At 43.3% G+C, this 12,043-nt stretch overlaps 1 protein-coding gene across 3 annotated transcripts in view; it reads left to right on the top strand.

Annotated features, from left to right (window-relative positions):
- WDFY3 (WD repeat and FYVE domain containing 3) overlaps positions 1–12,043 on the top strand; it is a 226,385-nt gene that overhangs the window by 127,491 nt on the left and 86,851 nt on the right. For all 3 annotated transcript variants that reach the window (XM_038769261.1, XM_038769260.1, XM_038769259.1), the window contains 4 exons: positions 1,753–1,984; positions 2,799–2,959; positions 5,250–5,361; positions 10,179–10,369. In XM_038769261.1, coding sequence (XP_038625189.1) covers positions 1,753–1,984; positions 2,799–2,959; positions 5,250–5,361; positions 10,179–10,369 — 696 coding nt within the window. The remainder of the gene's footprint in view (positions 1–1,752; positions 1,985–2,798; positions 2,960–5,249; positions 5,362–10,178; positions 10,370–12,043) is intronic.

Genomic DNA, 12,043 nt, shown 5'->3' with positions numbered 1-12,043 from the left:
GTTACCTCATCTGTAAAATGGGGACTAAGACTATGTGGGATAGGGACTTAGTCCAACCTGATTAACTTGTATCTACCCTATGCTTCCTACACAGTGCCTAGCATATAGAAAGAGCTTAACAAATACCATTTTTTTAAAAGCAGAAAAGACTGCGAAGATTTATTATTTATTTATAATGACTCATTTGGTATACAAAGCCATAAACTGAACATTTCGTAGTCACCATTTGAAATGCCTCAACTTTGAGGATCCAGGTTCAATTGCTTGTTGTTAACCCTATACATTTGAAGAGAAGTCCATAAATAGGTACACAAGGTAACATCTTCCCTTAAAACAGAATAGTAAAAAAAACTTGTAAAACCCCTTGCCTTCTATCTACATTGCTGAGAACACAACCTGACAATTTTCTTACTTTAAGAGCAGCATTAGTGATACTTTTATGGGTATGGGAATCAATCTTTTATCTCTCCCTTCCCCAGGATTTATGCTGTCAGAGGACCTCTGAGGCAGGGAGCCAGAAGTACAAATAATAATAGTAAAAACAGGTGGCATTTGAGAAGCACCGACTGTGTGCCAAGCCATATACTGTTTTCTGTGGGAGATATGAAATAAATCAGGTTGGATACAGTCCCTGGTCAATTGATCAGTCCATCAGTGGTATTCAGTGAGTGCTCACTGTGTGCAGAGCACTGTACTTGGCAGGAGGGAGAATTCAGTACAATAGAGTTGATAAACATGATTCCTGCCTTCAAGGAGTTTGCAGTCTAATGGAGCGTTTACAGTCTATTGGGTAGAGGTTTAGATTCCGGATAATAAAAGGGATACTTGACTTTGATCTAGCAATATTTAATACAGCAGTTTCTGCCGAGTTTTATGAACAAACACTGAAACGCATCTCTTAGGTGTGAAAATTTGTCTTCATTTTTACAAAATGGATTTCAGGAAGTTTAAAAGGCAATGCCAGAGGACTTAGCAGCTGAATCAGATGTTATCATTCAAAGTATTCATGTAGGAATATGGCAGTATAAATATCTGAAAAGCATCTTGTATAAAAACATTCAAACACACTCAAAAAAATGAATTCCAAACTAAAAATTGAGCCTGATAGCACATTTCCTATAACAGAAAATACAACAGTTGAAATCTTTCTATAGGCCTGACAGCTTTTTCCTTGGTGAGTTGGAGAAGAAGACTTGCCTTTGATTTAATTTCTTCCTTTTCAGATTAGAGACTGTTACTTAGGTCCACGCTTAGAACAGAGAATGCGTTGCAAATTATTCTGGCATAATTTCCAACAAAGCATGGCACATAACGTGTTGAGTAGCTTTTGATTAATTGTAATAGTCATATCCTCTCCTGACGACTTCTGTTCATGTAAGGCCCAGTAATATATTTTGCTCAAACTGTGCTGCATACAAGCTTTTAATGTTGAACGGGGGTGGGTATGAATCAACTTTAAACGAGTCACAAGATTCTTCAGCAAAATCAGATATTTACTTTTTGCCTGGGCACCTAGCCACTTGAGGCAGAAAGCAAGGATGCCAAAGTTTTTGTTGACACCAAAAACCATCCAACCCGGATCCCAGCTCCGCCTGTACTCTTTGTACGGTATGGGAAGAGCTGGGGTTTCCAGTAAGCCTCAAAGGTGCAATGAAGTAGTGAAACGGAATTGGGACGTCAATGACTTCTTTTCTACCTCTAGTGTATATGGTTTCCTTCTTAATGACATTATGCTCCCATTCTGCTTTCCAGCTTCATTATGTTCACAGTACCCCCGGGGGATCAGGGTCGGCGAACCCTCCCGTGGTGAGTACAGTTTATGCATACATCGGTTCTCCACCCGCCCAGCGGCAGCTGTCCTCATTGGTGTGGCGTCTGGGCCCTACCCATTTCCTGGAGGAAGTCTTGCCCGTCTCCAGCGTGAGCACCATTTACGAGCTAGGACCAAATTACGTCGGAAGCTTTCAAGCAGTAGGACTCCCGTGTAAGTATGGCCGATTCTCTTTGGGGCCTCCCCGCCAACAGCTTCTGAAACATTCGCCGTGGATTTGAAATTGATTTCTAAAGCATTTGGTGGTAAATTGGAGAACAGATATCACACGCCCTCTCTAATTATTTGGTCCTTATTCAGGGAATTATTTGGTTCTAGGATCAAAGTGCCACCTGAAATTCCTGCAGTGTTCTAGCCTTATTTTGGCATATTTAGAAAGAAGAAGGAGTCTCAGTTTTTGTTTTTATTTTTATTTTTAAATCTCAGGTGAAAATTGGTAACACATTTTCCTCCTCAGAGAGTACTTAAATGACTCATTGCAAAAGGAAAAGAGGGGATTTGCAATTTGGTTAAGAAGAAGGCTTCAGAACCTGAAATGTAGTGATGAGCTGTTGAAAAGGATTTTTGGTCTGTGCTAAATTTAGCACCCAGTAAGCATTTCACTCATAGCCCCCACTTGGAATAGAGAGAAAATCACAGATGGGACTTATAGGAGACTGAGGGCTAGATCAAAACTTGAAATAATAATCATTCCGGGGTGTGAATTGGCAAGCCGATTTTGTTGCCGATAATCTTTGGAGTCCTTTTTATCATCCTTTGGTTTTTGAGGCTTGTTTTTGCTCAGAGCAAAAGTTCAGAGTTCAAAGCCACATACACCTGAAGAGATTTCCCTTAAAAACACAGACGTTATCATGTCATCATAGAAAACCATTGAGCGTATGGCTGTTCTTCTTTCTCTTATTTGGGAAGAATAACCTTTCACCCAGTGTTAATTCCCATTTCGAAATGTGTGCTTATTTTCTTCCAGGTAAAGATTCCAAATCTGAAGGCATCATCCCGTCTCCCGTATCTTTAGTACCGGAGGAAAAAGTGTCTTTCGGGCTCTATGCACTCTCTGTGTCTTCACTCACTGTGGCAAGAATAAGGAAAGTTTACAACAAGTTAGACAGCAAAGCCATTGCCAAGCAGGTAAGATAGAAGTCCACTGCCTCAGTGGAAGAAAACCATTCATTTTTAAAGTGTTTGTAAAACTTGCTTTCTAATACATTCTTTAGAAGCAGCATGGCCTAGTGGAAAGAGAACGGACTTGAGAGTCAGAGGATTTGGGCTCTAATTTTGGCTCTGCTTCCTTTATGCTCTGTGACCATGAGCAAGTCACTTTAACTGTGCCTCTGTTTCCTCACCTGTAAAATGGAGATTCGATGCCTATTCTCCCTCCTACTTATGAAACCCCTCTGGGGCAGGGACTGCATCCACCCCAATGACCTTTTGTCTACCTCAGCACTTAGAACAATGCTTGGTACATAGTAAGCGCTTCTGAAATATCATAATCATTATTATCATTTTCCCTGGTCCTTGCTGGAATGGGAATGGAAATGGCATTTTAGGAAACACTGGTTCTGTAAAGATGGCTTCTCCAGTCATTCCTGACATCATACCCGACATTCTCCCCCTCTAAGACTGTAAGCTTGTTGTGGGCAGGGAATATATGTTTATGTTGTTTTATTGCACTCTCCCAAGTGCTTAGTACAGTGCTTTACACACAGTAAGTGCTTAATAAATACAATTGAATGAATGAACGAACATCTTAGCAGAAACTGGAGAGAGGGGAGTGGCATTTCTTTTGACTCACATGCATGGCGAGGTTGTCCCGCCTGACAGGCTCTGAGGCATTTCGTGTGCCAGAAGCTTCCGTGAGCTGAGAGGGCCACATATACCCATGTAGAGTGTTTGCCGTCAAATCCATTGAAATTTTGAGACAGGGTGATGGTTAGTGGTCATCAGTGGTATTTGTTGAGCACTTACTATGTCTAGAGCGCTGTTAATGGCAGTGATGGGTTGCTATCTTGTTTTTTTTTCCTTTAGTGAAGACTTTCTGATGAACCACATCATTATAAAAGGGTGCAGGTCTTTGGGCACACTACTGCGCAGTGTTTGTCTCACTGCAAAGACTGTACAGTGCTCTGCACATAGTAAGTGCTCAATAAATACGATTGATGATGATGAAAGCTCCTGTGGGCAGGGATTATGCCTACCAATTCTATTGTATTCTGTCAGTTGTATTGAGTACTTACTCTGTGTAGAGCACTGTACCGGGGCTTCTCTTGTCTTGCTTTATACCATCGAGTAGTTTCCGACCCATAGTGACACCAAGGATACATCTCTCCCAGAACGCCCCACTCTCCATCTGCAATCATTCTGGTAGTGTAATCATAGGGTTTTCTTGGTAAAAATACAGAAGTGGTTTACCATTGCCTCCTTCCGCGCAGTGATCTTGAGTCACCACCCTCGACTCTCTCCCATGTTGCTGCTGCCCAGCATGGGTGAGTTTTGACTTGTAGCAGATTGCCTAGCCACTGGCCAAGCTAGAATTGGAATGAGTATGCCCTGATTCACTCTCCCTCCCATAGCCGAGACTGGTAGAGTACTGGAAACTCTCCAGGTGCGACCCTGAGAGGGGTACCAAGCACTTAGGAGAATACAATATAACAGAGACAGTCTCTGCTACAGTGAGTTTTCAGTCTAGAGTCGCGGAATTTCCCCAAGCAATTAGTATAGCAGTCTGCACACGGTAAGTGCTAAATAAATGCCATTATTTGGTTGATTTATTGATTGATTTCTTGGTTGATTTATTGATTTCTCAAGCTTGCATATTAGCTTCTGACAGTAGTATGAGTGGGCACTGCTTTCCTATCAGTGGCCATCACTGACTCCGGTGAGGGAACTATGTTTAAATCTCATTCTCCCTCAGAAGGCCGTGAGGCCTAAACAGTGAAGCACTTCATGTTAGCAATTTATTGGAAAGGGACTTTTTTTTAATTTTAGGGTATTCATGAAGCACTTACTATGAGCCAGGCATTGTATTAAGCACTGGGTAAAATACAAGTTGATCAAGTTGGACACAGTTCAAGTCCCACACGGGGCTCCGTCTTAATCCTTATTTTACAGACAAGAAAACTGCAGCCCAGAGAAGTTAGGTGACCTGCCCCAGGTCACCCAGGAGTCAGGTGGCGGAGCCGAGATTAAGATCCAGGTTCTCCGATTTCAGAGGCCCAGGTTCTTTCCACTAGGCCATGCTGCTTCCCTGACACCTTTGTCACCAATGCTTAGACCGTAAGCTCGTTGTGGGCAGAGAATGTCTTTGTTGTTATATTGTACTCTCCCAAGCTCTTAGTATAGTGCTTTGCGCATGGGAAGCACTTAATAAATATGATTGATTGAATGAATTAATGAATCCTTCTGTCATTTTTGATCGCAGCTGGCCATTTCATCGCACGAAAATGCCACCCCAGTGAAGCTGCTCCACAGTTCTGCAGGACACCTCAACGGCCCAGCACGCACTATCGGGGCCGCCCTGATCGGTTATTTGGGTGAGACCCGTTGTTTTTTCAGAGGGCTAAAAGTTGCTGAGGGTTGTTTGAGCATTTGAGGTTGAGGAAGAAATTGCTTTGCTCCTAATGCCAAGCGAGGGGTGTTGGTGGTGGTGATTCTTCCTGCTTGCCTCGACCGCTCCATTAATCCCACAGTCTGTAGCGGTGGCTTTCTCCAGCCACTCCCCATTTTTCAGCTGAGGTAACTGGGGCACAGAGGAGTTAAGGGGACTTGCCCAAAGTTACATAGCAGACAAGTGCAGACAGTCCCAGACTGAGCTCCCTTTTTCCTCTACTCCTCCCCATCTCCCCCACCCTACCTCATTCCCCTCCCCACAGCACCTGTATATATATTTGTACATATTTATTACTCTATTTATTTTACTTGTACATATTTACTATTCTATTTATTTTGTTAATGATATCCATCTAGCTTTATTTCTATTTATTCTGATGATTTGACACCTGTCCACGTGTTTTGTTTTGTTGTCTGTCTCCCCCTTCTAGACTGTGAGCCCATTGTTGGGTAGGGACCATCTCTGTATGTTGCCAACTTGTACTTCCCAAGCGCTTAGTACAGTGCTCTGCACATAGTAAGCGCTCAATAAATATGATTGAATGAATGAATGACTTAAGTGGCAGAGCTGGGATTAGAACCCAGGTTCCTCTGGCCCCCGAGAAAGGCCTGTGCTTTATCCACTATGCCACGCTGCTCCTCAAACCTTTTTGACTCATTTGTGCTACGGACCTTGCCTTAAGAAACGAAGACAGTTTTAAAGGAAGAACAGCTATATAACGAATTAGTGGCTATATTAGATAACTATTGAAATGGTGACAGGACATCCAATTTTTTTTTGTCTTCAGCAGTGAGAATTGCCTGAAGGAACTTATTATAAAGGAAAAGCTCAGAATATTTCCAGAATCAAATTCTCCATAACATTGTCTCCACTCATTCAAGTAATGAATTTATAAGTGACATTTAATAAAAGTGATTTTACATTGAATGTCCTTGCCTTTGACCTACTGTAGAATTCAAGGTCTGACCCACTTTAAAAACTTTTTTCATAAAAATCACCTCAATTTTTCCTTTTTGCTTTCCCTTCATTGTTGATTAACATAAAATTCAAAAGCATTCTTCCAAAGTCAAGATAAATTTGAATGCAGGGATCAATCCTTTAAGTCTGGTCTACCAGTTGGTTAATCTGTCTTTTCTGGATTTCATAAAGCTTCCATCAATTAGGAAATGAGGTAGGTTAGACAGTGATTTTATGGATAATAAGGTAGTAGGAGGAACATAATTATCTTCACCCTCTAAGGGACCTTGAGAGGTTCTTTAGGTCCTGAGGCAAAGCTCATTATTCCCGTGTAAGCAAATAATATCCAATTACTATCCATACTCCTTTCATTTTCTCCCTAGTACTGCTACATTCTGCTGCATTTTGCTTGACCGTAGGGCAGTTGCATTCCAAGGCAGGGATATGATGACATCTGGCAATTCATGTGGTGCCTATAATACTAATAATAATGATAGTATTTGTTAAGTGGTATTTGTCAGTGAGGAAACTGAGGCCCAGAAAAGTGAGCTGATTTGCCCAAGGCCACACAGCAGACAAGTGACGGAGCCGGAATTAGAACCCAGGTCCTTCTGACTCCCAGGCCCGTGCTGTATCCACTAAAAAAAAAAAATGGCATTTGTTAAGTGCTTACTATGTGCAAAGCACTGTTCTAAGCGCTGTGGGGGATACAAGGTGATCAGGTTGTCCCACGTGGGGCTCACAGTCTTCATCGCCATTTTACAGATGAGGTAACTGAGGTTCCGAGAAGTTAAGTGACTTGCCCAAAGTCATCATCATCATCATCATCAATCGTATTTATTGAGCGCTTACTATGTGCAGAGCACTGTACTAAGCGCTTGGGAAGTACAAATTGGCAACATATAGAGACAGTCCCTACCCAACAGTGGGCTCACAGTCTAAAAGGGGAAGACAGAGAACAAAACCAAGCATACTAACAAAATAAAATAAATAGAATAGATACGTACAAATAAAATAAATAAATAAATAAATAAATAGAGTAATAAATATGTACAAACATATATACATATATACAGGTGCTGTGGGGAAGAGAAGGAGGTAAGAAGGGGGGGATGGAGAGGGGGACGAAGGGGAGAGGAAGGAAGGGGCTCAGTCTGGGAAGGCCTCCTGGAGAAGGTGAGCTCTCAATAGGGCCTTGAAGGGAGGAAGAGAGCAAGCTCAGGTCACACAGCAGACATGTGGTGGAGCTGGGATTTGAACCCATGGCCTCTGACTCCAAAGCCCGTGCTCTTTCCACTGAGCCACGCTGCTTCCCTAGCCACGCTAGTCCATGCTGCTTCGTTAGGTCCTAGGTCTTACAACTATTCAGATGCTTGGTTTCTCCTCCACCTTAGTGACTTCAAGTACAGTTTGAAGCATGGTGCCCCTTTGTCTCCACACTCGATTGGTCTCCCCAGAAGAACAGGGAGCGATCATGAACCCAAGTTGTGAAATAGTTGAAAGTAGTAGAGTAAATTTTTTTTAAAAAAAGGCAGCTAAAAGAATTGTGGAGACTGTTTTAACATGGAGTATTAGAGACTTGGAATATCTTTAAGAGTATACAAAGTTCTGAACTGGATCAAATCAGTGTGTCTGTTGGTGTCTCCAGAGGTTTCTTGGAGAATCTGCAATAATGTGGATTAATTTAAGAAATTAGATTGAAGACCAGTTGTTTCCCCAAAAAGATTGCATGCAGGGATAAAGAAAATATGCCCAATTAATCAGTCAGTCCGTCAATCAGTGGTATTTATTGAGTGCTTACTGTGTGCAGAGCACTGTTCTAAGTGCTTGGGAGCATATAATGCAACAGAATTAGCCCATAATGCGCTTATTCATTCATTCATTCAATTGTATTTATTGAGCGCTTACTGTGTGCAGAGCACTGTACTAAGCACTTGGGAAGTACAAGTTGGCAACATATAGAGATGGTCCCTACCCAGCAGTGGGCTCACAGTCTAGAAGGGGGAGACAGACAACAAAACAAAACGTATTAATAAAATAAATAGAATAGTAAATATGTACAAGTAAAATAGAGTAATAAATCTGTACAAACATATGTACAGGTGCTGTGGGGAGGGGAAGGAGGTAGGGCGGGGGGATGGGGAGGAGGAAAGAAAAAAGGGGGCTCAGTCTGGAAAGGCCTTCTGGAGGAGGTGAGCTCTCAGTAGGGCTTTGAAGGGAGGAAGAGAGCTGGCTTGGCGGATGTGTGGAGGGAGGGCATTCCAGGTCAGGGGGAGGACGTGGGCGGGACAGGTGAGAACGAGGTACAGTGAGGAGGTTAGCATCAGAGGAGCAGAGGGGGTGGGCTGGGCTGTAGAAGGAAAGAAGGGAGGAGAGGCAGGAGGGGGCGAGGTGATGGAGAGCCCTGAAGCCGAGAGTGAGGAGTTTTTCCCTGATGCGTAGGTTGATTGGTAGCCACTGGAGATTTTTGAGGAGGGGAGTAACATGCCCAGAGCATTTCTGAGGGGGAGACAGACATCAACATGAATAAATAAGTAATTTATAATAAATAATTTAAAGATATGTACATAATTGCTGTGGGATTGGGGGTTGGGGAGGCGAATATCAAATATCCAAAGATCACAGATCCAAGTGCTAGATGAGTGCTAGTGCTAGAAGAGAGAGCAAGCCAGGGAAAGGAGGGGTTAATCAGGGAAGACCTCATGGAGAAGAAGTGACCTCAGTTGTGGTTTGAAGGTGGAGCGGGTGGTGGTCTGGCGTATATGGAGGGGGAGGGACTTCCAGGCTAGGGGGAGGATGTGGGAAAGGTGTCAGCAGTGAGATAAATGAAGTCGGGGCATAGTGAGTAAGGGAGCACCAGAGGAGTGGAGTGTGCGGGCTAGGCTGTAGTAGGATATCAGTGAGATGAGGTAGGATGGGGCAAGCTGACTGAGTATTTTACAGCCGATGGGAAGGAGTTTCTGTTTGATTTGGAGGTGGATGGGCAATTATTGGAGGACTGCGGAGACATGGACTGAACTTTTTGCTGATAAATGATCCGAGCAGGAGAATGAAGTATGGATTGGATAAGAGAGAGACAGGAGACTGTGAGCCCTACTGAGAGCTCACCTCCTCCAGGAGGCCTTCCCAGACTGAGCCCCCTTTTTCCTCTCCTCCTCCCCATCCCCCATGCCCCACCCCCTTCCCCTTCCCACAGCACTTGTATATATTTGTACAGATTTATTACTCTATCTTACTTGTATATATTTACTATTCTACTTATTTTGTTAATGATGTGCATATAGCTTTAATTCTATTTGTTTTGACGATTTTGACACCTGTGTACATGTTTTGTTTTGTTGTCTGTCTCCCCCTTCTAGACTGTGAGCCCGTTGTTGGGTAGGGACCGTCTATATATGTTGCCGACTTTTACTTCCCAAGGGCTTAGTACAGTGCTCTGCACACAGTAAGGGTTCAGTAAATACAACTGAATGAATGAATGAGTTCAGCGAGGAGGCAGATACAATAATCAAAGCAGGATAGGATAAGTGCTCGGATTAACATGGTAGCAGGATGGAGAGGAAAGGGCTGATTTTAGCAATGTCGTGAAGGCTGAACGGACAGGATTTAGTAACAGCTTAAATTTGTCTAATATTTCTTGTTTTGTTGTCTATATGGCTTCCCACTGTGCCCTAACGTCCCAAAGCCTGTTAAGACACCTGAGTCCTCATGCGAGATGTTCCTTGTCTGACACGGGTGTGTTGGTGGTAATTGATTTTTTTTTCCCCTCTGGCTTGTGAACAGGAGTAAGAACATTCGTCCCCAAGCCTGTGGCTACCACGCTACAGTACATTGGGGGAGCGGCTGCTATCTTGGGCCTGGTTGCGATGGCATCAGATGTTGAGGGCTTGTACGCAGCGGTGAAAGCCTTGGTTTGCGTGGTCAAGAGTAACCCCCTGGCCAGCAAAGAAATGGAAAGGATCAAGGGTTATCAGGTACGTAAATCCCAAAGTAAAAAAAAAAAAATCCCATAAGCACTGGTTTGATTATCTTTCCTCTCTAGCAAGCAGAGAGGTCAGAAAAATAATACGGCGGAACTACAGGAGTTCCACAAGTCTTGAAATGAAAGAGCAGCAGGGCCTAAGAGAAAGAGCCAGAGGACCTGGATTTTAATCCTGACTCTGCCACAAAACTGCTGTGACCTTGGGTCAGTTTACTGACATGCCAGGTCAGTTTACTTCTCAGTGCCTCAGTTTTCTCATCTATAAAATGGGGACTCAATACCCGTTCACCCTCGGACTTAAACTGTGAGCTCCATGTGGAACCTGCTCATCTTGGATCTACCCCAGTGGTTAGTACAGTGCCTGGCGTAGAGTAAGCACTTAACAAATGCTAGAATTATTATTGCCTCAATTATTATGAAAACATCACTCAAGGGTAGTGTACTAAGCACTTGGGATAGTACAACACAACAATATAACAGTCAGTGAATCGTATTTATTGAGCACTTACTGTGTTCAGAGCACTGAAGTAAGCCCTTGGGAGAGCACAATATAACAGACATATTCCGTGCCCACAATGAGCTTACAGTCTACAGGGCACATGGATGAAACATGGATCACTTATTGTTGGTTCCACGTGCTCAGATCCTAAAAGGCAGGAGGCATTGGTTCACAGGTGGCATGTTGTCTCCGTGGCTAGTCAGTCCATCACTACTGTCTGTTGGGTATCTTCTAAGCACTTGGGAGAGTACTACAAAAGCAAATCATATGTTCCCGGCCCTCAGGAAGCAACCTGGTCTAGTGGATAGAGCATAGGCCTGGGAGTCCGAAGGACCTGGGTTCTAATCCCAGCTCCGCCACCCGACTGCTTTATGACCCTGGGCAAGTTACTCACCTTCTCTGTCACCCGTGAAATGGAGATTTAGCCCCTGAGCCTCATGTGGACACAGACTATGTCCAACGTGATTGGCTTGTATCTACTCCAGCACTTAGTACAGTGGCTGGCACATAGTAAGTGCTTAACAAATTCCATTAAAAAAAAAAGAAGCTTACAACTAGTGGAGAAGACAGGCAGAAATGCTGTATAAATAAATACAAAAGACTCCTCAAAGACACAGAGATGGTGCAAGCCCCAGTGAAAGCAGAACAGAGAAGCAATAATTTATGGACATCTTTAAATAGAGATCGTTTTTCAACCAGGTGTTATTTGAACCAGTGGCTCCCAAAGGGGAGCCAGCCATTCCAACATTTTGGCTTGGCCCGCCACACAAAATTGTTTATCCCACATAACCAAAGTAATGCAGATTCTCCCATTGACCCGGGGAAAACAATCAAATCTGTAGTAGCCTCTCCCTGCACGAATATAAAATTCAAACTGATGGAATTCTCTGACAGCCTGTGAAAGTGAAAGGAGAATGAATTGGTCAGTGATATTTATAGAGCGCTTTGTCAGTCGTGTTTGAGTGCTTATTGTGTGCAGAGCACAGTACTAAGCACTTGGGAGAGTACAATATAACAGGTATATTCTCTGTCCACAGTGAGTTTACAGTCTAGAGGGGGAGGCGGACATTAATAGAAATAGCTCTGTATTAAGCGCTTGGGAGAGTGCAGTGCAATAGAGTTCCCTGCCCACAACAAGCTTACACTCTAGAGGGAGAATGTTTGAAC

The sequence above is a fragment of the Tachyglossus aculeatus genome, chromosome X5, assembly GCF_015852505.1.
Source record: "Tachyglossus aculeatus isolate mTacAcu1 chromosome X5, mTacAcu1.pri, whole genome shotgun sequence".
In the NCBI taxonomy this organism is placed as follows: Eukaryota; Metazoa; Chordata; class Mammalia; order Monotremata; family Tachyglossidae; genus Tachyglossus; species Tachyglossus aculeatus.
The sequence above is the reverse complement of the archived record's forward strand: the minus strand, read 5'-3'. Positions and strand labels throughout refer to the sequence as shown.